This window comes from Kogia breviceps, chromosome 17, assembly GCF_026419965.1.
Source record: "Kogia breviceps isolate mKogBre1 chromosome 17, mKogBre1 haplotype 1, whole genome shotgun sequence".
NCBI lineage: Eukaryota > Metazoa > Chordata > Mammalia > Artiodactyla > Physeteridae > Kogia > Kogia breviceps.
This window is the reverse complement of record NC_081326.1, coordinates 7,814,745-7,839,572: the sequence shown is the minus strand read 5'-3', so window position 1 is coordinate 7,839,572 and position 24,828 is coordinate 7,814,745. Positions and strand designations below refer to the sequence as shown.

At 44.0% G+C, this 24,828-nt stretch overlaps 1 protein-coding gene across 19 annotated transcripts in view; it reads left to right on the top strand.

Annotated features, from left to right (window-relative positions):
• Window positions 1–11,725: 11,725 nt before the first annotated feature.
• The window catches only part of ASPH (aspartate beta-hydroxylase), a 232,136-nt gene continuing 219,033 nt past the window's right edge, over window positions 11,726–24,828 (top strand). For 12 of the 19 annotated variants that reach the window (XM_067017979.1, XM_067017970.1, XM_067017972.1 and 9 more), the window contains exon 1: window positions 11,753–12,126. In XM_067017979.1, coding sequence (XP_066874080.1) covers window positions 12,006–12,126 — 121 coding nt within the window. In that variant the 5' untranslated portion in view covers window positions 11,753–12,005. Of the gene's footprint in view, window positions 12,127–24,828 lie in introns of all 19 variants that reach the window. The other 7 variants (XM_067017982.1, XM_067017973.1, XM_067017971.1 and 4 more) reach the window with 1 other exon arrangement.

Here is a 24,828-nt window from a genome sequence, read left to right as displayed (position 1 = left end):
GATCATTTTACTGTCTCTATAATTTTGCCTTTTCCAGGATGTCATATATTTGGAATCATACAGTATGTAGCCTTTTCAGATTGGCTTCTTCTACTTAGCAAAATGCATTTAGGATTCCTCCATGCCTTTTTACAGCTTTAGTGGCTCATTTTTTTTAAACATTGAATAGTATTCCATTATATGACTATATCACAGTTTGTTTATTCATTCACATGTTGAAGCTGTTCACATGAACCACCCCAGCAGGATTATCCCAGCGTCTTGGGACTAATGCCCTGCATGTCATGTCCTATACTTCCAAGGGGCAGGGAAGCCTCAGGCTGACCCAGGACAAGTAATGGGACTGGAATCTCTAACCAAGCCCACCATGCTCTTCCACAGATGCTACCTCCTTTCTAGTGTCTGCTTATTCTAAATGACTATGAAAGGCAGGACACACATTATCCAGATACTCATTCATTTATTCCATAAATATTTATTGAGCACCTACTATGTGCCTACACGTTGTAGGTGTTGGAGGGACAGCAGAAATGAAGCAAGTTCTCTGCTCTCCTGGAGCTTATAGTCCCATGTTGGGAGATATATAATGAATAAATACACAAGAAGAAAGATACACACATATATAGTGTAATGTTATGGTAATGAATACCATGGAGAAAAGTAAAGCTGGACAAGAAAGTAGAGATTGCCAGGGTGAAAGGTCACAGATGTGTTGGGGAAGGGCTCTTTGCGGTGGTGACCTCTGAATAGAGACCTAAGAAAGAGAGGAGAGGGGCCTTATAGACCTGCAGGCAAGTGCAAAGTCCCTGAGGTAGGATCATGTTTGTCATTTTTAGAAAAGCCAACCAGAGTGAGTGAGCAGGGGAGGAGAGAAAGTCAGAGGGGAAGCCAGGAATTGGATCACATGTGGCTTTAGAGGCCATGAACAGGATACTGATTTATTCTAAACCAGGTAGAAAGCTACTGAAGGCTTTTTGTTGTTTGCCTCGATCTGGCTTATACTTTCTGACAGTCACCCAGGAGGCTGCAGGGGGCACTCTCTGTGGAGGGTGCCTGCAGAAACTGGAACACCATCTTCCAGGAGATGCTGGCAGTTTGGGAAGGACCAGCTGTGGTAGACTTGGTTGAGAAGAACTGTGATACGGAATCCATGTCCAATTTAGAGCCGGAAGAATTTGCCAATGAATTAAATGAGCAATGTGAGACAAACAGGAGCACGCAGGTAGATGCTGAGTTTAGAGCCTGGGCAATTGGGTGAACCATGGTGCCATTTTCTGAAATAGACAACACTGAGGGAGGAGCAGGTCTCTAACGAGAAATCAAGAAGCCCTGATGTAGCAGATGCTTGACCTTAACATTTTTTTGAGGTAAGTAGAGGACTTTCAGGGATCCCCCAAATTCATAAATACCACCATAACCTATGATTTTTCCCATAAAATACAGTATCGTGGCCTCTTCTTTTTGGTCCCTTAAAGATCTCTCTCTTGCTTGAGAACAGTTATGGCTGAGGCCAGAGAACTCTCTTGAAATGTCATAAATGTCCTTTTCTTATTGCTCCGTAAGACCACAAAGTGTACCCATTCAGGGTGTGACCGTTCCGCACTAAAATTGGACATTGCACTCTAGTTTATCCAGAAATTTTAATTTTTAGCTAAGGATTTTTTTAGACATTTCACTTCCATTATCAGCATTAGCAGTAGTTTCTTTTTTGGCCACTTTTCAAAATGAAACAGAATTGGTTTCACCTTACTAGGTGAAAATTGCTTTCTGAATATGGGACGATGACTCAGCATAAGAAAGCCAAGTCACAGCACGATTGCTAAGTGAGCTAGGAGCACCTCTCAGAAGCTAAGTAGATCATTCAGTAACATCAGCTTGCCTACACCTAATATATTCAACTGTATGAATCAGTAGAATTTGAAATTCTTTCAAGTCATAAGCGAGGTTTCTGTTTCAACCTCACAGATGATTAAAACCATGAATTTTAAATCCAGGAATGTTTAAGTTGATCACATACAGTTTTTGCTAATTTGTTTTACATCCCGTATGTTATCCATGAAATTGTATTCTCCGAGACTTCTTCTCCCCTTATGCCCTGTGGTAATGCAAAGCTTCCCCTGCCTACTTTTAAGAATTTGTTAAGACCTCATTAAAGCTTTAGATATCCTACAGAAAATATGTTTGAACGGGAAAAGAAAGACTTTGGTTCAAGTTCTAGCTCAACCATTTACAAGCAGTGTGACTTCTGGAAATTTGCTCAGCCTCTCTGAGCATGTTTCTCCATCTTTCAGTGGGGATAATGACACCTACCGTGTGAGGTGTTTGAAAATGGCCCAGACTAAGCCCCTGTGACGGTCATGGAGATGCACCACGCAGACTGCCCTTCAAGAGATTCTGGGCTTCCCTGGTGGCGCAGTGGTTGGGAGTCCGCCTGCCGATGCGGGGGACGCGGGTTCGTGCCCCGGTCCGGGAAGATCCCACGTGCCGCGGAGCGGCTGGGCCCGGGAGCCGTGGCCGCTGAGCCTGCGCGTCCGGAGCCTGTGCTCCGCAACGGGAGAGGCCACGACAGTGAGAGGCCCGCGTACCGCAAAAAAAAAAAAAAAAAAAAAAAGAGATTCTGCCGTAAGGAGCTCCGTGTGCCAAGGCTCTGGCTGCCACACCTTCGGATTTGCTGTGGCATTTACATAGAGGCCATTCCTCCCAAGCCAAGACATGGCAGGGGCATTAACGCTGGGCCATTTGACGTCTAAAGGTCAGGCTCCGCTGGGGATTCCTGTTGGCCCGGCTGAGATTTTGCTCAGAGCTGCTCAGAACAACCTATGACAATAGGTTGTCATCTTTCCTTTTCCGTCTCCACGCACAGAGTCAGACTGCATCACGGGCTGAAGGAGCTCCCTGTCTCCACCTGCTCTCTAGCCCTTCACCCTTCGCACGTGTTTCCCTCAATATACCTCTTGCGTGTCTGATTGTGTCTTAGTGTCTGTCTGTCTCTCGTGGGACCCTAACTGACACGCAAGCAACCTTTAATGGAGACAAGGAGGACCTTGGACAGGGGTCCTGAGTGGTCCCACATTTCTTCTCACCAGGACATAGACCACATGGCTGCTTCTCTGAAAGGTTACTTGCGAACAGCTAGTTCAACATTAGCCATGCTTGAAAATGTCTGTTCCATTACTGCTCTTAACTTAAGACCTCCAAAGCACATGTATCAACTTCCCAGCACGGTTTTGTCTGTTCTTTTCAGAATTCTTAACTCCACCTTTGTGTCAGGTCCCTTATCACCCCACCTGACCCCATCCCATATTGCTATTCCAGCTCCTTAAAATTTCCAAGCTCCTGGAAACACATATACAGATAACCTCAGGAATTGACCCATAATCCCCCTATATTAACATTACCAAGTTTGGGTCATAACCATTAGCGTAGCATGGAGGGCAAAGCTTGTACTCTAGAGGCAGGCTGCCAGGGTGCAGATCTTGAACCTGCCACTCCTGTGGTCCTGACTATGAGAGTGTGACTTTGAGTAACTGGTACCTCAATTCCTTTGTTTTGTAAAAATCAGGTAACAATCACGTAGTGAATGTCCATGCCTCATTAATGTCTGCTATTATATGTGTAACCATAAAATGTTTTTCCAATAAACTAGGATGCTGTTATGAATTTGGTTACTAAATATGGATTTGGTTTTAGAGAATAAAGTTAAAGTTAAGGGATTGTGTTTCCTACATCTGTTCATTTACATAAGTTTTGCAGTATTAGTTAAGCCATATCAGAGCGCCTGTGCCTGAACATAAGTAGTTCACTAACAACAAATTAGCCTTCATAGATTGTAATGGTTGGATGGTAGGAAAAAAGAATTAAAGAGAAAATGGAGAATAAATGGGAAGAAAGAAAGCTAGACAATAAAATAACATCCAGGACCAAGGAGTAAAGATGAGGTTTCAATGTAGCAGGATCTTTATTTCTCAGTTTGTGATGCAAAGTAGCAGAAAGAACAGGAGAATAGCTGTAGGGCAGTGTTTCTCAACATTTTCTAACCGCTTTACTGAAGTGTAAATATGTTAAAACCTGCATTTATTTAATATATACAATTTCATGAGTTTTGACTTAATATCCATGAAACCACCACAGTGAAGTCAACTTAAAAAAAAACAAAAACGATTGTCCCCTACCCTGTGAGAAGCCTTTTTAGATATTTTTCTGTAACCATCCCTCCACCCCATGAAAATGTAATGCCACAGACATGTGTTTATGTAGTATGGCCCTTTGGAGGTGACCACTGTAATATCCCCCAATTTTTTGCCCCCAGGAACCAATTCCCCCCCCACTGGAGGCAACACTGCTCTTGCCGAGAAGGTATGCTGTAAGGCGCCTTGAGTTCTAGTCCTGTGTTAACTGAGTATTCAACCTTTGCAAATCACTCTCACTTTCTGAGACTCCGTTTTCTCATTTGTAAAACGAGGAGGTTGAACAATATGCTCTTGAAGACATCTGCAGCCCTGGAGTCCCCACTTCTCTGCGGTCCACCTGGACCCCCGGTAGCTGACTCCTCCTGCCCTCCCTGCCTTCTTGTCCACCCATCGTTTCAGGCAGAAGAGGAAGGTAGCACACTCTGTTGTGATTGTCAGTGTGTGTGTACCAGTCTCCCTCCCAAACCACACAAGCTCCTTTAAGACCAAGTCCATGTGCATTTGGTATAGTAACTGGCAGGAAATGGGCACTCGGTTGCCTCTGTAGTGTGGGCTGCACAGTGTATGTACAGGTGGAAGTAGATGAAATCGCCAACTTTAGATCTTTTTGCCATCAGAATATAGGCTAACTCAGGTACTAGGGAATTAAATGACACCTGCTTTGTACTGTAGCTCCCAGGGTATTATCTGGCATTTCAAGAGGTCAAGAAATGTTTAAAGAAGGAAAGAAAGTTCACAGTGAGGCAAAAGCGAAGAAGTCATACTGTTACCAATTTTATATTTCTTCAAAAGTAACATTTAGTAACATTTAGCTAGAGCAGATGATTTCCCCCTAGATCCAGCAGGTTAGTTAATGAGCTTGGCCAAAGCTGGGCATATAGGGATATGGCTATTGCAAAATTTTATGCTCTTTATCGTATAAATCTGTCATAAAAAATGAAAAGGAAACAATTGCTCACATTTGTAAAGCACTTTCTAGTTTCCAAGGGACTTTCTCATTAAGTATCTCATTGCAGGCTCCAGAAAAGTTTCATCTAGTGCAAAAAGCAGTCAAACTAAGTAAATCCACTGACCCAGTAATTGGATCCTTCCACCGTCAAGCACATTTTTATCTTATGTAGATGTCTTAAGCATTATCTTCCCAGACTAGTTGAGAGTATTCACAGTTGCCATGGATACAAGATGCCATGTCTCATCCTCAGCCATCAACCCTGTGAATAGACTAAGAAAATGTAAGAAAGCAGTCCCACTAGCAGCTCCCAGGCTTAACATCATAGAAAGCAAGAGGTAAAAGGATCTTTATCTGTCCGTGCACATATTCTTAACCTTAGGTACATAAATCCCTAAAATTGATTAGAAAATGTTACGGCTATGAGGTTTCTTATGAAATTCCATAGTTTCATCAGATGGTGAAGGTGGACAGGCTTCATGATGACAGCCTACCATTTACATATGAGATAATGGAGCCAATGTCTTCAGGAGCCATAAATTTTTGACTTCAATCAGGGAATAGATATATCTGTGTGTTTTGGAATTAGAATAGGAAAGGGTCTTGCGCAAGCCTGTCTCGTTTATCCTAAGGTTCCAGCCTTTAATTGGGATGAGTTAGCATTTCCTTAATTACACAATCTCAGCAGTAAAGTATACAGAAAATGAGTCATTTCACAAGGTGAAATTTGGTGGGTACACATTAAAATTTTGAACAGAACTGTTAATATTCTGTGATTATCGATGAACACATTCAGTCTCCTTGGAAATGGTTAGGGCTGATGCCATTACTTAAGAATTAAGGGCTTCCCTGATGGCGCAGTGGTTGGGAGTCCGCCTGCCCATGCAGGGGACACGGGTTCGTGCCCCGGTCCGGGAGGATCCCACGTGCGGCGGAGCGGCTGGGCCCGTGAGCCGTGGCCGCTGCGCCTGCGCGTCCGGAGCCTGTGCTCCGCAACGGGAGAGGCCACAGCGGTGAGAGGCCCGCGTACCGCAAAAAAAAAAAGAAGAATTAAGAAACTGGGAGCAAATCTCATTTGTAACCCGAACAGCTGTAACTCGTACAAAAAGCAGCAATGAAGATGGTGAAAAAGCTTATTCATGTAAATGTCAAGGACAAAATTTTAAAAGGCCACAATGCCAAAGTTACAAGGGAGAAGATAAGAAATGTTAGTAGAATTTGGGAAATAAGATTTCCCTTAGTTTTTGAATGTGGGAAGTTTCTCAAATTATCTGAAGAGTACTTTAAAAATATATATAATTATCTCATCAATATCTTTAAAACTAGTCATTTAAGTAGTACTTAAAAAATATAGTTATCTTTTATAACTATATAGTTAACTATAGAACAGTTTATAACTATAAAATACAGTATAAAGTATGCAGTTTATATCTATAAAAATATAACTATATTTTATAACTACATTTAAAAATATATCTTATAAAAAAACATACTTTTCTTAGTCTAAGGACAATCAATTAATTTGATGCCTAACTTATGTAAGAATAGGGAAACAGTTGCTGCTGTTTACAAAAAAATAGCATTTTCCACCCCATCTGTCCTTGACCCTTTATTCTGGCCCCTTCCTCCACGCAGATCTTCAGATGCCATATTTTGTCCTCCCATCAAAGTGAGCTTTCAAGAAAAAGGTCGCAATACTAAAAGATAAAGCCCCGACAATATTGTCAATGTCTATATGGCAAACTGCCAAAATCTCAAAAACTGCTAGGAAATAAAACCGCTATTAGCAAATGTCCAAATCTTTTCTGGCCTGTACAGTTCCGAAAATAGCAGGATGTGGATCCGAGGAACTGAAGCACCCGCTTCAAAACGAAGGACACAATGAGAGCGTTTGCTGATGACCGGCCAGCCAACTAAGTTCCCCCAAGTGTCGTAGGAAGTCCTGCTCCCCGTTCTTCCAAAGCCTTCCAGGCCACCCAGGAGGGGACCACGGAGAGAGGAAGGCCTCGGAGGCCAAGATTCCCCGTGTCCAGGAGAGCGCGCTGCGGGTGCGGAGGCGGAAAGGAAGCTCTGGCCTCGGCACTCCGGTGGCTCCGCTCCCTGTTATCTTAGAAGAAAAGGACTGATCGTGGCTGTGGCCCAGAAATCCACAGGTGAAGACGGGAACCTTGGAGACGCTCTTTACAGCACTTCTAACCGTACGGGGCTCTCTGAGTGGGACGGGGAAGTAAGCAAATGGCTGGGGAGGGACACACACCGCGTGGGGAAACCATCCATCGGTCACCCTCCCTGGACTGATTCCGCAAAGGGTAGGGAAGATGCTACTTCCCTCTCCAGGTTCTGGCTCCAACTTCCAACTTTTGGCCGTCTAGGAGACAACTGAAAACCGCGCAGAGCAGCTGCAGAATTATGGCCTTGGGGACCCGTAACCCTTTTGGAACATGCAAGCTTAGAGAAGGTATCACAGAATGCTGTTCCATTAGCCCCCAGTGACCCGACGGCCAGCCTACTGTGTGTAGGGCCCTGTGGTCCAGTGCAGAGGTGGGAACACAGCCTGCTTATGGTGACGACGGAAGAAACTGCCCTCCACTCCTGCTGGAATAACTGGGATACCTGGCCTGGAGTGAGGGCTTCTAAGTGGGGCGAGCAACGGGCCCCAGAGATGGATTGCATCAGTCACGCTTCCCTGGCGCTGCCGACTGCTGTAAGGCTCCGTGCCCCTGACTCCCAGGAGAAGATGTTTCTGGCCAGTCTCTGGCGTGGTGCCTTATTTATTTGCAGAGCTGTTATTCTATACGATCTGAGCCAGAGGCAGGCCAGTTTTTTTTTGCCAGTCATGCTGAATCTGCCATCCTTCCACCCTTCCACCTTGTATTTTTACTCAGAGACCCGAGTGTGGGTCCAGGAGGAGCAAGGGCTTTCGGTTGCTCTGTGGAGATTCTTCCCAATAATTCCAGGACTTTTCACCTGCTTTCTAAGCCTCAGCCATGGAAAGCATTTTAGCTCTGAGTCCACAGCATCTCCCTGGCTGAGAATATCTAGGCCTGTTTCGTTGACAGGCCGGGGAGAAAAGGCCAGGGGGTAAGGGAGCAGCCGGCACCCACACTCTGCATGCACCCCCTTTTCCTGTGTGCCAACATCTGCACCAGAGTGAATGGCGGTTATCCTTGCACCATCACGGGCAGCTCTGAAGGGGGAGGGTCACGGGATAATAGCAGAAAAGGAAGTGGGTAGGATCTCCCACATCTTCCCTTGATGCTTTGAGGCAAATGATGGTAAGAGAGTAGGGGGTGGGGACATCACATCACTTTGCGATGGTCACCCTTCCTCTACAGCTGCCTCTACACACAGCCAAAATTAGACTTGAATAAGCATAATTCAGTAAGCATTGCTGCTTATAAGATTTGCTTCTTCTGAGAACCTGAATTTGAGTTGAATGAGTCTAGTGATAGATCTTTTTTTTTTTTTTTTTTGCGGTATGCGGGCCTCTCACTGCCGTGGCCTCTCCCATTGCGGAGCACAGGCTCCGGACGCGCAGGCCCAGCGGCCACGGCTCACGGGCCCAGCCGCTCCGCAGCGCGTGGGATCCTCCCCGACCGGGGCACGAACCCATGTCCCCTGCATCGGCAGGCGGACTCTCAACCACTGCACCACCAGGGAAGCCCTACTTCTTCTTATATGAATTCATTCTATGTATTTATGATACAGATACTTGCCAGGTTTATTTTTTCCCTAGTAATACAAAGTCAAGCTGTTTGATGAAAATGCCAGTTCATTTACTTGTTGAGATACAACTTATATGGGGATAATTACTTTGGGAACCCTTTGAGTACAGAATGCTTTAAAAGTGTTCTTGTATTTACCGACATGGCCCTCATTGCAACACATTCTACTAATGTAAAATGAAAACACACAACTGAATCATCACGATCAGTTGAAATTCATTTTTTCCACTAGAGAAGAATTTACTATGAAAAATAAAAACAGGGAAATACTCATTTTTAGTTTGCAATAATAAAATTTCATTTAGGAAGACTGCTTACAAATGAGAGCCACTTTCTAGGAAGCAGGTAAAATGCGACTTTAAAACAGTGTTCTAGTAGGTATACATTAAGTCTAGAAATACTTAATTTGGAAATCATTTAACTAGAGGTTGTGAAGGGTCAACACGAGGGGAAAAAAAACCAACTAGGACAAATCTTGTCCTCAAGTTCTCACTTGCAAATCCCAGTGGTGAAGCCAATGGAAGATTTATGGAAATATCTGAAAGGCACATTTGGCCTAGTTCAAAAGCTCTCTTAAATTAGTATTTTAATACATTGTCCTAGTTAAGTCTTGTCTTTATGATCCTTTTAACATTGCTTCACCCAGGGTTCATTCATAGCTTACTCAGAAATCACGAAAATGAGGATAGGCTAACAAGAGACCTTTGACCTTTTGTTTACTTTCGGAGGTAACTTGACTTCCTAATCTTTTTCATCCCAATGCTGAGAAAAGCCCCCATGTAAAGAGATTCATGGATCCAAGGTAAGCTCTGTGTTTTTTAACGCTCATAAAAAGGGAAGTAAAAACAGATGTAAAATGTATAATACTGGCACTTAGCTTGGGAGAGTTTAGTCCCTGAAACTAAATTGTGTGTAACTGACAGTATCTAATGTCATGAATATTGTTATAAGTTTTATTTTTATAATACTGAGTATATAAATGTCATTGTAACTGTTTCTTGCATTAGAAAGAGGAAGTCAGGAAACCTCTAACTTCCTGTGATCTGTATTTAGAAAGCTTCTCTTTTGTCCTATTACTAAGATACACAGCTCTGTATCTTCTCAATGGTACCAAATTTGGTTTCTGGAAATGCAGGAGCAAAACATCACTTCATGACATTGTGGAGTCAGTTACCAATGAAACTTGACGTCCTCAAAGAGGTAGACCTTTCAGACTTATCTTTGCAGGTAGGACCAAAGCAGCTTCTGGGAGAAATCTGCTAAGAGAAGGAGCCAGCAAGACATTCTCTGCTCAAAACTAAGCCTTGTCCTGGAAGGATAATTTGGACCATACACTCTGGAGCCAGATGGACCGAGTTCATATCCCTGCTTCATCATTTACTAGCTCTGTGATCTCCTTACTTTATGTAACCTCTCTGGGCCTGAGTTACCTCATCCCTAAGAAAGGTACACAACGAAAGGGTTTTGTCAGAATTTGAGTTCAAATATCTTAAGCATTGTTTTTTTCAACTTAGTTCTCATTATGATTTTACATTAAGTTCTTTCACTTAGATTTGTCTCTTAGCCCAGCTCTCCCCTCCCATTGATAAGGGGGCCTGTAGGGGGAAAAGCTGTGTGAAGACAGAAGGAGATGGTAAGCTAAAAGCTGAAAGAGCTGCTTTAGTAAAAACCTCTGTGAGCTTCCCTGCCCCTGCTCTACCTTGGTAACTATCTAGCATTATGTCACAAAAAGGAGAGAGAGGCCTTCTCCTCATGATGCAACACAACCCTCGGTGGGCTTCTGTGAATCGGAAGAGGCGGATGGGGCCAGGGACCTGCCAATGTGGGGTGGCAGGGCTAGCTAGAGAAGAGGAATAAAAGCAGATGCCACTCTGCAACCATGTCTCTAGTTCCTCCGCCCTCTTGAGACATTCCCAGGCGGTGCTCGGAAACATGGTCAGGAATTAGGGCAAGGTGTTAAGCAGTTACCAGAAATGTATCAAATCACCAAGCATGTCTGGCTTCTCTGTTACGCACCAGGCATTGTGCTGGCAATTGGCTACACTAAAAGTTGATGACGACGTCCCTGACCTCAAGTCCCCTCTGGCTCATCCAGGGACCCAGATATTTTTAAGACCATGTGTGGAATTCAGAAGCAGCTGAAGGCCCAGGAAATCTGCGACTGCACGGGGGACCCACGGTTGGCGACATCAAGGGAAGAGGAACATAGACGGCAGCTCCGAGGAGAGAGATTTCAGACAGAGGGTGCCCTGCAGGGCAAGAAAATGAATTTTTGCTTTACATTTACATTTGCACCCCTTAACTAAGATCGTCTGAAAATGTTGATGGCACAAACGAAGTGAAGTCCTGCTTTAAAACCGAACAGATCAACTGCTTATGGCTTAAGCATTTAATTAGTCCTAACATCACCATTTCAGAAAGGTCCTAACATTAATACTGACGAAATACAATTTTTTTCGCAAGAAGAGGGGGTTGCATCCCTTGGCGTCTGTGTGCAACAGACGTGGGACATGTACAAAATTCCAGGTGAAAGGCCGGGAGGAGGTTGGCTCTGTCCAGACTTTGCACACGTTTCGCCCGTCCCGCCCCCCGCGCCCCGCCCCATCCCAATCGTACAGGGTCCGCCAACGCTCGCGAGAGCCCTCTCTCCTTCCACGTCTGCCACGTTCCAAAGGACCGGGACAGACTGGAAAGTCGAAAGCAGCTCGCGCTCGCAGGCGGCTGCGTCGCGCCAGAACAGCCCTAAATCTGTAGTGGGTGGGGGAGCGCGGCCGAGTTCCGCCCCCCTCATAGGAACCCTTGTAATTGGCTTCATGTCCCGTCACTCAGCTTTCCGTGGGCGGGGAGGGGGCGTGGCTCAGGCGAGAAGGGGCGCGGCCTCGGGACCGGAGAGCGGCGCGCTCTCGCGTCGGGCGGGCAGTCACCGGCTCGGTGCACGCGAGAGCCGGGCGCGCGCAGGAGGCACGCGGGCCAAAGTCCTCAGAGGCGCTGCGGGCGGTGCCGAGACACTCGCGCGGCTGCAGTAGCCGCAGCCCGCACCCGCTGCAGCGCCCGCCGCAGTCAGCGCGCCCCGCGCCGCCCGCGTCCCCCACGCCCTGAGGGAGTGTCCCCCACCCCTCGCCTGCTCCAGCGGTGCGCGCGATGGCCCCGCGCAAGAATGCCAAGGGCGGCGGCGGCGGCGGCAACAGCAGCAGCAGCAGCAGTTCCAGCAGCCCGAGCAGCTGCACCAGCGGCGGCAGCAGCAGCCCCGGGGCCCGGAGAGGTCAGAGGCGCTCCGGGGCCGGGGTCCGGGGCCGGCCCTGGGGATGGGGCCCGGGCGGCGGGCGCTGCGGGTCCACCGCCCCAGATGCCGCGGGGCGTCTCCTCCATCCTCCGCGTCGTTCCTCCTTTGGCGGCGGGGCGGAGGCCGCGCTCGGTGGGCCTGGCGGGCGGGCTGGAGGGGCCGGGCCGAGCGGGGTCCGCGGCCTCGGGTTGGTCACGCCGGGGAGCCCCTTCCTGGTCGATCCTTCACCTGCATTGCGCAGCCGAGATGGAGATCGTATTGATCTACTCTTTCTTGGCTTGCCGTGTAATTGGTGATGGGAGTAAGAGAAACAGTTTATCTTTGCCGTGCATATTTTGAGGAGTTTGGAAATGAGCCAAAGTCAGAGAAAATAAGTTCCTGCCAAACCAGCAGCTTTTAAGAGCAACTCAAAGGAGAATATTCTATGAGGGCTGCAGGGGTGAGTGTGTGGGAGTGATCTGAATGTTCTCGAAGATTATCTTAGATATTTTTGCTTTTATGTAGCTTTCTTATGGTGCGAATACTGGGCGAGCTTCTCTGTTTTTTCCCTTTGTCTTTAAAAAAAATCTATTGGATATTCACCTTTCTCTTCCATGTGCTTATCCAGGAAAGAGGGAGAACAGATGTTTTAAATCTGTTTCATCTCATATTTCAGTGGTTCTCGGTTTCTTTTATACTTCCTTTGACTCATAGTTAGGATATCGAAACTGCAGTACACGTGTGTATTGAATGTGAGTTGTAAACTTTCTTTTTTGAAATGATTTTAGATTCGTTGTTTCCTGAGGTCTATAAGTAATGTATTTATATGTATCGAGAAAGTAAATCAGAATACTGTAGTCATACTTAAAAGAACTGTTTTTTAAATGGCACTTACCACTATCCGACATTATTTATTTTCACGTGTGTTGCCTTCCTGTCTCACTCCTTCTTGTTCACCCCTATTCCCAACTCCTAGAGTGGGTCTGGCCCTTAATAGTTGCTCAACAAATTATTTGATTAGTGGATGAATAAATTTAAATGGTAGTGCAGTTAAAATCGTTGCATAAATTTACCCTCTGAGAACTAATATTTGTAGAGAAAAAGTACAGTTTGAATTTCAAAACACGTATGTTAATTTACCTTTGGCGTAAGTAAAAGTTTGTGTTCCTTTGCCGCTTGCCCTTAAATGCCAGTCCGTTGACTTAAACAGGCAGACGGGTAGATGCACTGTCTCAGGCAGCTCTGGCTACCCTTTTTAAAGTTTCTAAATGAGAAGAGCCCATTGCGCAGCTTAAGCACCAAGCAGAGAAAGCTGATAAACAAGACTTTAATGTTAATTGTTTCAAAAGTTTTCTGTAGCTGTTTACAAGGAAAGCACATCTTTGTTCTATTTTGTCCTTTGCAGTCTTGGGTAGTGGGGTAGCTCTATCTGAAGCAGTTGCTTCATTATATGGCCTGTTGTTGTTGGGAATTCGTATTAGGAAGTGTGTATTATATTCCCACCCCCAGTGGTTCAAGAACTAAACCAGTTTTAACAGGTAGGTAATACATTTAGGAAATGTTAAGACCTAAATGAATATATTCCAGCTTTCATATTCAGGCATTTTAGAGCAAGTTCTGTCTGTATTTGAGGATCTACAGCCTTTTAAGTATTTTACACATCGATTCTATAATTGTCATGAAACAGACATAGTGTATAAAAGAGAACATGTAAAAGAGAGAAGTATCTGTAGTACCAGAAAAATCCCTAAACGGAGAGTTGGCATTGGAGTGTTGTTGCGTGTTACATAATGAGCATTCTTTTTTCGCAGCTATTTTTTTGAGTAAATGGTGAGTTCTGACTGTGCGCTAGGTGGGAGGCACTGAGGATTCTGTCAGTTGTAAGCAGTTACATTGCAGTGTGAAAGTGTGATTCTATTTATATTGGTTTCTTATAGTAGGATATACCGGAAAGATTGAGCCACTTCTCTTTTGTTGCTATATTTATTGTGTCACTGATGTGTAAACATGGATGCCCAAGTCAATCCCATGTGCTGGGGAAATCAGAGAAGCTGAAGAAATTGTAGCTGTGGCGTTACGGTGAGGCCCAGAAAGATTGTCTGGCTCATTAAAGGTTGTGTACTTCTTGGAAACCCAGCTAGTTAATGGGTGATCCAAGACTAAACCCAGGTTTTCTCTTACTTGATCATTATATTATAGGACTGGACTTTAGGTTCTCTAATTTTATAAGATTTTATGGAAATCTTAAAGTAGATTATCTTTTAAGTTTCCTTCTGGTTCTCTGTGGCATATGACACCTAGTTAGTTATTTAAGAAAAGTGTTCTTTTTGTCATACCACTGATTAACTTTTCTTTTACTGAAATTATGTGTGAAACAGTATATTTGAACATCTTCGTTTGAGGAGAAGTACATGGGCTCAAATGGTGTGTTTTTTGAGATTTTTTTTTTTTTTTTTTTTTTTTTTTTGTGGTACGCGGGCCTCTCACTGTTGTGGCCTCTCCCATTGCGGAGCACAGGCTCCGGACGCGCAGGCTCAGCGGCCATGGCTCACGGGCCCAGCCGCTCCGCGGCACGTGGGATCCTCCCGGACCGGGGCTCGAACCCGTGTCCCCTGCATCGGCAGGCGGATTCTCAACCACTGCGCCACCAGGGAAGCCCAGATGTTTTGAATTGAGAGTTTGAAGTTGATGATGACGGTCACATTAAACATTATTATTTCTTAAATTTGTGCATGAAAGTACAGTGGAAAAAGGACCCAGTCCTTTGAAGCATGCCTTTTAGGGAAAATGTGACCATCTGGACTTCTGTTTATCTTGGTGGTCATTTTTTTCAAAAGTGGTGCTTTGAAACTGTGACTTGGGGATTTACATAACACTTGGATTTTTAAAGCAGGTGTCTGTTTTTTGTTTAACTCTTCAACTTAAATTGAAAACATTAAATGTCTAGTTTTTGGCAGAGCTCAGTTTTACCTTTTCCAGTTTTAGTCTTTAAAATATAAAGGAAACACGAGTAAATTGGACATTTTACCTTTAACTTGCATATAAAATCTTGAGTTCCCTTGGCCAGTTGAGGCCAAGGGAAACCTCTTTCAGATTTCTTGATTTGAAAATCTTGGTTAAAAAGGATAATGATGTGCTTTGAGACTTATTTTGTAGTTACAGACACTGGTATGTATAATGTTTTTGTTCAGCTTTTCCCTTTGGAGTATCAATCAGTCTTTCCCTGTAGCTTCTAACTTGTAGCTACAGGAATGGAAACATCTGACTGTTTATTTTGTCTAATAGTGTCGTGCTAGTACAATCATGCTTTACCGGTAGGTGTCACTGTAGAACAATTTTTCCTCTTTCAATTTGAAGCTTCAGGTTATGTAACACCAACTAGTTTTTAAAATTTAATCAGCCCTGTACATACTCAAAACCATTGATGGACATCTACTTAAAAACTGCTCAGCCACTGCTGTTTAATTCTGTAAAAATCTCTAACAAAAGGTTTCGGATTTAGTAGTAAGAGTTGGCCCCTAGCAGTCTTATTTCTTTAGGCTTATTGTATTCAGAACTAAGTGCGTTGATAGACTGTAAAATTTATACATTTGCAGATATTTGATGGGTGTTAATCACCTAGAATTTTTTTCCTTCCTTTTTACTTTTAGTATTTCTTAGACTACTTAGTAATTAACAGATACAATACATTGCTGATTGCCTTCTGGCTCCCTTGAATGAGGAGGCCTTAGTGAGATTCCCTTTCTTTAGCCAGAGAATGTCAGTTAGGGCCAGTTGCTTAATCCTCCGTGAGTCAGTCATTCTAGAATGAAAACATAGGAGGGCCATAATTGTTCCACTGTAAGAACTGTGTGCTGTTTTGTGTTCAGATGAACAGCGTTTTGACCACCTGGCCAGATTGTATGAAACCAAGGGCTAAGAAATGTTCTGAGGGAATTCTTGAACACAATTTTAACAACCTGTTTTTGGCTTAGGAAGTAAAAGGAGAGTTCCATACTTTAGCTTTGCTCTAAAATCGTGTGTCTCAGAGAGATTACTAGGAAATGAGAGGTTCTGATTTTCAGCTGATTACCAACAGGGTAAGTTGGATAAAGGATCATGTGGGCTATCCACTCTATTTTTAGTTAGTATTGGAAATTTTGCCCCTGCGTTCTCTGGTCCCAGTAGAATAAACCTTATTTTCTCCAGAAAGACAATGTAGTTTGGGAAAGTCTGATGACCTGGATTCGTCCATTTAAGAACCGTGTGGCAGGTCACTCAAAATTTCTAATCCTGGTCTCCAAGGGAAAGAATTATTCAGAGTTGTGATAGCCCTAAAATCAATTTTACATGCCTTCCTGTTCCTCAGATTTTTCATTAAAGTACCTCTAATGGTAAAGGTGAGTATAAAACTTCGGAGAATATGTAAGGCTGTAGAGCGAAGCAGGCTACTGCACGCTTGAAACGTTTTTATGATTTATTTAAAGAAATCGTTTTCTGTTATATTGTGTAGCATCTGTTTAAGCGAAGTGGATGTTCTAGAGGTCATGTTTATACTGGGCTCTGAGTATCACTTGACACACTTCTGTCTGCCTCCGGGGGTGTAAGTATCCCATCTGCACACCTCCCTTCAAGTTGCTGATTTACCCTCTAACCCCTCCCCCAGGTCTGTGCTATCTTCTGTTACTGGAGCTGAGATATAGTTCAATCTTTTGATGCTACTCGCTCACACTGTTTTTTTTTTTTTTTTTGCGGTACGCGGGCCTCTCACTGCTGTGGCCTCTCCCGTTGCGGAGCACAGGCTCCGGACGCGCAGGCGCAGCGGCCACGGCTCACGGGCCCAGCCGCTCCGCGGCACGTGGGATCCTCCCGGACCGGGGCACGAACCCGCGTCCCCCGCATCGGCAGGCGGACTCTCAACCACTGCGCCACCAGGGAAGCCCCACCCTGTTTTAATATCATGAAAATATGCACCTTAGTTTGTGTCTTGGGTACTTCTGCATCTCCCACGTGGTTTGACTTCATTCTGTACTAAGATACAGAACATTTTAAAATTCACTTCCCTTTAATAAATTCTGTGTGTGCATAGAACCCCTCCGCAGTTTACCCAGAGATCTGGGGAAAGCGTCAGCCATCTGTCAGGAGACGTGAGTGTGCTCGGGCTGGCTCCTGTGTTTCAGTATCTGCTGCCCCGGCATCCGTGCCTGTTCATTTCTTCCTTCGCTTCATCTCTGTGCCACTGTAGGGGCACCTGTTCCAGAGTCGAGTGCTTTAGCCATTTCACTTTCTCCTGGTGGTGCTGGGAGTCCAGGGGGTATTTCCTCCTCAGTCGTTATTATTTTTTAATGAGGGTGCTTCAGGCATTCGGCCTGCATCTAATATTTGTTTTTCAAGGGTGTGTCTTGTTTACCTCTGGCTGATGTGGATGTCTTTTAATGGCAAATCAGCAAGTGTAATTTAGTTCTCATCAGATTGATGACACCTGAGGACAGATTTGCTGTAGATAACCTGTTAGACTCAAAGGAAATTTTGAGCTTACTTGGTGAATAAATATTTTTTAAAAAATATTTTTATTGGAGTATAATTGCTTTACAATGTTGTGTCAGTTTCTGCTGTATAACACAGTGAGTCAGCTATACGTATACATATATCCCCATATCCCCTCCCTCTTGCGTCTCCCTCCCAGCCTCCCTATCCCACCCCTCTAGGTGGTCACAGAACACCGAGCTGATCTCCCTGTGCTGTGCGGCTGCTTCCCGCTAGCTATCTATTTTACATTTGGTCGTGTATATATGTCCATGCCACTCTCTCACTTCGTCCCGGCTTCCCCTTCCCCCTCCCCACGTCCTCAAGTCCATGCTCTACTTCTGCATCTTTATTCCTGTCCTGCCCCTAGGTGTTTCAGACCCCGTTTTTTGTTTTGTTTTGTTTTGTTTTTTACATTCCATATATATGTGTTAGCACACGGTATTTGTTTGTCTCTTTCTGACTGACTTCACTCTGTATGACAGACTCTAGGTCCATCCACCTCACTACAAATAACTCAATTTTGTTCCTTTTTTACGGCTGAGTAATATTCCATTGTATATATGTGCCACATCTTTATCCATTCATCTGTCGATGGACACTTAGGTTGCTTCCATGTGTGCTATGATAAATAGAGCTGCAGTGAACATTGTGGTACTTGACTCTTTGAATTATGGTTTTCTCAGGGTATATGCCCAGTAGTGGGATTGCTGGGTCGTATGGGAGTTCTGTTTTTAGTTTTTTAAGGAACCTCCATACTGTTCTCCATAGTGGCTGTATCAATTTACATTCCCACCAACAGTGCAGAGAGGGTTCCCTTTTCTCCACACCCTGTCCAGCATTTTTACTTGGTGAATAAATCTTTAGAAAAGATAGTTACATAAGATCGTTTGAAGGATTGGGGCTGTTCTTTGGCCCCCTTCGAGTACCAGGTGGCTTGCCTAGTCGTTCTGGCTGTAGTATGACTGCTTGCCATAGAGGCTCTCTGTGCTCTAACGCAGGTGGGACTGGGGGTGGTGGGCAGGAGAGTGTCTGGTTAGAGTGCAAACCATTATTGCTGTACTTGGAGAGGTGCCAGCGTTTCTCTCCTGCATGTGTTCCTACAGATTTAACCCTGTGGCTCATTCTGTATGGAGGCCAGCAAGCAACAGTCTTAATTTTGAGTAAGAAAATATGACTTGAGAAAATAATTTTGTTCTATCACCAGTACTGTATAGCTGCCATTTCTCATATCTTATATAGGTTTGACAGCCTTTGCTGTCCTTCCCTAGTGCAGACTCGGTGCTGTCTTGTTCTCTCCTGTCTCTAACTTCTGGTTCTAGTTTATTATATTACTAATATACAGTTTCTCACACTATCTTTCACACTGTGTTTTAATTCAGTTTTCCTGAATTGGTCTCCTGGAAAGCCTTTGATTGGTCTTAGGTTCACAGGTAAATTTTATTTAGAAGTTAATTTCTTTCCCTTACATGAAAGTAAAAATCTGTGTTGTGAGTGTTTATTGAAAGAATACCTAACATTTAACTTTTCCATTCTTTGAATCAAATCAATTTGAGTAAAATGGCTGGCACTTACTGAATTTTATAAAGTATTTATAAATTGTTTCATGCTTTATGCTTTTTGGTAGCGTGCCGTCTCTAACTTTCAGAACACAAATAGTTCTATGTGCTGCTCTTTAAAACTGTATCTGTTTGAAATATTACATGTTAAGACGTTTACAGAGATACAAAGAGCAATGCAGTGGTTACCACGTATCCACCATACAGATGAGGAAGTAAAATGTTACCAAATTCTTGGTTTCTCCTGTCCTGTGTTATCCCTTTCCAGCTGCTCTTAAATATTTTGTGATAACCATTGTCATGCATTTCTTTGCAATATGTAATATATGTTGTATAATATTATGTTGCATATTATATATCCATTTGCATAAAATATATCTGCTGTTAAATGCCATATATACGAAAATTGCTGAGGAAGTATATCTATATCCCTATGTATAGAAACGTAAATATATACATATATATACATACATATACACTTGTTTAGCACATGTTAAAAGTTTTATGAATAGGTTCATACTTAGCACATTAATTCGACACTGTTTGAGATTGTACCTAACTGGCTCTTTGTTTTCAGATATAGTTCTTCACTGTATGAAATTGCTGCTTTTTCTTTAGCCATTTTGGAGTACAAGGCCACTTTGTTTTCATTTGTCTTCTTTCAGAAACTGCTTCTCTGAACACTCGTAGAGCTGTCTATCCCATACACGTCTACGTGTTTTTCTAGAGCAGCAGTTCCCAACCTTTTTGGCATCAGGGGCTGGTTTCATGGAAGACAGTTTCTGCACAGACGCGGCGTGAGGGGGCAGGGGCGTGGTTTGGGGATGATTCAAGCACGTTTCATTTATTGTGCACTTTATTTCTATCACTGTTACATTGTAATCTATAATGAAATAATTATACAACTCACCATAATGCGGAATCAGTGGGAGCCCTGAGCTTGTTTTCCTGCAACTAGATGGTCCCGTCTTGATGGGAGGCACCTGAAGTGTGTTGCTTGTGTCTAGTCTACTCTGTGATCTCGTTTTGGTCTCTGTCACCGCAGAAAACCGTGCTTCACAAAGATAGGACGTTGGAAGCGGAGGCAGGCTTTTCAGCGCTTACGTGGCAATCTCAGGATATTCCGTCTTGACTTTAATCCAGACGTGTGGAGATTTGAAGTTGTCTCACACATACCTTTAAGGCCACCGTCATTTGTGATCTCAAGCAGTTGATCCTCTTCTAGCACGGAAGTCTGTTCACCTGCCTTATTCACCAAGGGGGTGCGGATCCATTCCTTCCCAGTTCGGGGGTCTTTTGTGGTTGGGACGTAATGCTCAAACTCTTTTGAAAGCTGAGATAGGGGATCATGCACCAGCTGGGAGAAAGAAGGCCCTGGCTCAGTTTCTTTCAAAATCTCTGGTGATGTTTGAAACATGTCAGAAATCCCAATGTTCACTCGTTGCCCCCATAATTCCAGTTTGGCTTTGAATGCAGCCACTTTATCTGCCGACTTGAACACAGCTGTCATTCTCCCCTGAAGTGACAGATTGAGTTCACTGAGCAGGGTGGAAATGTCACACAGGTAGGCAAGTTTTGCGACCCATTCTGTGTCACTGAAATGTGCTGCCAGTGGTGAGTGTTTTTCTAAAAGAAATCTCTGGAGTGGCTCTCGTAACTCAGAAATTCTGGCCAGTGATCTGCCTTTAGAAAGCCATGTCACTTCTGTGTATCAGAGAAGACGTGTGTGTTCTGCGTCCATCTCCTCACAGAGCTGCGCAAAGAGACGTGTGCAGTTAAGGGCATGTACTCTAATGGGGTCGATAATTTTAATCACATCCTGCAAAACGTTGTTAAGTTCAGGTGACATTTTTCAGCCTAGCAGCGTTTCTCTATGGATGACACAGTGCGTAGACTCACATTCAGAAGCTGCTTCTTTGACCCGACTAGTGAAACCAGAAAGCCGTCCAGTCATGGCAGCCGCTGTCCGTGCACGTACCGACACAAAATGACCAGTTCACTTTTCCTGATACGTAATCATTCAAAGACTTGCGTAGTTCTGCAGCTGTGGTGTTGGTTGGCAGCAAAAGTGCACATAACATGTCCTCGTGCACGTCCTCCTGAAAAATATATCGCACAAAATCAAGCATTGTGGCCTTGCTGTCAACGTCGGCAGACTCGTCAACCTGGATTGCGTACCACGGGGACTCATTAATCCTGTCGAACAATCGCGTCTCAGTATCCTCTGCTGTTTCATCAATTCATCTAGTTATGGTGCTAGCCAGCCGAAAGAGGAACACGTGCCGCCTTTTGAACTGCAGCCTTTCCTGAAAGTTCACGACAAACGTCCTTAGCAGCAGGCAGGGTCAACTCTTCACCAACAGTAAAGGGCTTCTTAGCTTTAGCAATGCGGTCAGCCGCCAGGACGATGCGCTCAGTGCAGACGCTGAGAGCGTGAAGTAGTGGCTGTTAATAATTGCTTCCGTTCTTTGTGTTCACGTTTTTTTCTTTTGAAAAACTCTAAAGGCTTGTCTTTTAATACACGGTGCTTGGTCTCCATTGGCGAAGCACTTCTGAAGGTTTCATGGCTTCGCTGGATAGCAGGTCACCACGTATTATACAGGCTTGGAGAATGTGAATCACCTGTTGCAATGAACCCGTAATTTAAGTAGGACTCTTGGTGTTTTCTTTTATTTATTTTATTTTATTTTATTTTATTTTTTCTTGCGGTACACGGGCCTCTCACTGTTGTGGCCTCTCCCGTTGCGGAGCACAGGCTCCGGACACGCAGGCTCAGCGGCCACGGCTCACGGGCCCAGCTGCTCTGCGGCATGTGGGATCCTCCCCGACCGGGGCACGAACCCGTGTCTCCTGCATCGGCAGGCGGACTCTCAACCACTGCGCCACCAGGGAAGCCCATTGGTGTTTTCTTTTAAATGCAGCTTTCTTTTTGTTGGCAGTCTTAGAGTCTTCTGCTACCTCATCATTGGGTCTTTCCCCCTTTTCAAAGAAGTTCTCCAGTGACGTTTGTTTTTTTTACTGATTTTGGCCAGGGTTAGCTTGTGGGCTTAGCAAAGCTGTGACTGAGACGAGTGCACAGCGTGGGAAGGAGGCGCGGATGGAAGCGGTGAATGAAATAACGGGCAGGCTACGTGCGGACTAAAATATGGGTCGGATTCTGACTTAAAGCCTGCCACCAGATGCAGCTGTACAATTGAAGTACATCAACTCACTTGCCGCTCTAAAGCATGCCACCAGATGCGGCTTAATTGTCACTTGTCACTCACGGATCGAGTTTTGATATGAGTCTGCAAGCAGTTGATTTATTATGGTCTCTGTGCAGTCACACCTCTCTGCTAACGATCATCTGTATTTGCAGCTGTTCCCAGCGCTAGCTTCACTGCCTCGGCTCCGCCTCAGATCATCAGGCATTAGACTCTCATAACGAGCTTGTGACCTAGATCCCTCGTCGGCGCAGTTCACAGTGGCCGCTGATGTGACAGGAGGCGGAGCTCAGGCAGTAACGTGAGCGATGGGGGGGCGGTCGTAAAACAGGCCACGGACCAGTCCTGGTCTGTGGCTCCGGGGTTTGGGGACCCCTGTTCCAGAGCATAATTTAAGATTGGAATTGTTGGGTCATAGAAAATACACATATTAAACTTCACTAGGTATTACCCTTTTTTCACCCCAAAATGGTTATATCACTTTACACTCCCACCCCCCATGAATATAGCTACCTGTATGGTGCAACCATATTACCAACGCTCAGTCACCTTTAATATTGCTATTGCAAGTTTAGTGGGTGTGAAGTAGCATTTTGTGTTTTACACTTGCATTTACCTCATCACCAGTGAGGTTACCAGTGAGGATAGCTATTTGAGTTTCCTTTTCTGTGAATCGTTTACATATAACCTATATTTTTTAGGTTTTTAAATTTTAATTTTTGATTTGTAGAATTGCTTTCTTTATCCTGAACCATTTGATTGTGGGATAAAGGGCCTCTTCCAGTCTGTGATTATTCACATTGTCATTTTCTGTGGTATACTTTGTTGAACAGAATTTTTAGATCTTTAATATATTGATAATAGCATTTTTCTGTTTTCTACTTTATGGTTTGTGCTTTATTTAAGACATCTTTTCTAACAGATCATAAAACATTTTCTCCTTTTTTCTATAAAATATCTTCAATTTTGCCTTTCATGTTTAGATGTCTAAACTATGGGGTGTCGATGTTATTGTATATATTGTGAGGTAGGGATCTGATTCAATATTTTTAAGGAATGGATAATGAAAATTTCCTGTACCAGTAATGGAAGTGTCTTCTTTCTACACGAATCTGCTGTGTCACCTCTTGTGTGTAGATACCCGTGGCTCTGTTTTGTTCCTGGCTTGTGGAATTGGGCATGTTCTTCTGCCCTGTCTTTTTCATTATTATCCTAGATGTTTTTGGACATTTCCTTGCCTGTGTCCTTTTAGAATCTGCTCATCTAGTTAAGTGTCATGAAAACATTTCAGGATTTTGACTGGGATTGTATTGAATTTATAGAACAGTTTGGGATAAATACACATTTATATAAAGTCTTCCTGTACACGAACATAGTGTAACTTCCTACTTATTTAAGTCTTACAATGAACTGTTACAATTTTATCCAAAAGTGATATACCTCTTCTATTAGATTTCACCTAAGTACTTTATTACTTTATGTTTTTTTTTTTTTGTTTTTTTTTTTTGCAGTACGCGGGCCTCTCACTGCTGTGGCCTCTCCCGTTGCGGAGCACAGGCTCCGGACGCGCAGGCGCAGCGGTCATGGCTCACGGGCCCGGCAGCTCCGCCGCATGTGGGATCTTCCCGGACCGGGGCACGAACCCGCGTCCCCTGCATCGGCAGGCGGACTCTCAACCACTGCGCCACCAGGGAAGCCCTACTTTTTGTTTTTTTAAACTAACATTTTATTAGGAAACATTTAAAATATACACCAAAGCTAAAAGAATTGTATGATGATCCCATCCAGATTTTACAGTGGTTAACATTTCATATATTTGCTTTATATCCTACTCATCAATTAATCTATTCTTTTATGCATTTCAAAGTAAGATGTAGACATCAGTATACCTCATTCCTAAACACGTGTGTGTGCCTGTTACTAGAGCTCAACATTTGTTACGGTCCCCTGCCCCCTTCCCCCACTGAGGTAATGTTATCATACAGTACATTGCACAAATCTTAGTGTATGATTTGAGGAGTCTTTATACATGTATACATCTGTGTAACCCAACATAAGATGAAGAATATTTCCATGATTCCAGGAAATTCTCTCAACCCTCTTCATTGCTACCACCTCAGCCCTCAGAGGCAACCCTTGTGCTAACTTTTCTCACTGTAGATTGGTATCGTCTGCTCTAGAACTTCATTTTGTGAGTACTTTTTGTGTAAGCCTTCTTTGACTCAGCGTATTTTTGAGGCCCATCCGTGTTGCTGGTATGAGAACCTCGTTCCTTTTCATTGCCAGGTAGTTCATCGTGTGACCATAGCACAACGTGTGATCCATTCTTTTATTGATGGACACTTGAGCTTTTCCTAGTTTGGACTAATATGAAGAAGAGTCTATGAATATTGTAATATTGGAGAAGTATGTTTTCTTTTTTTGGTGGACATATT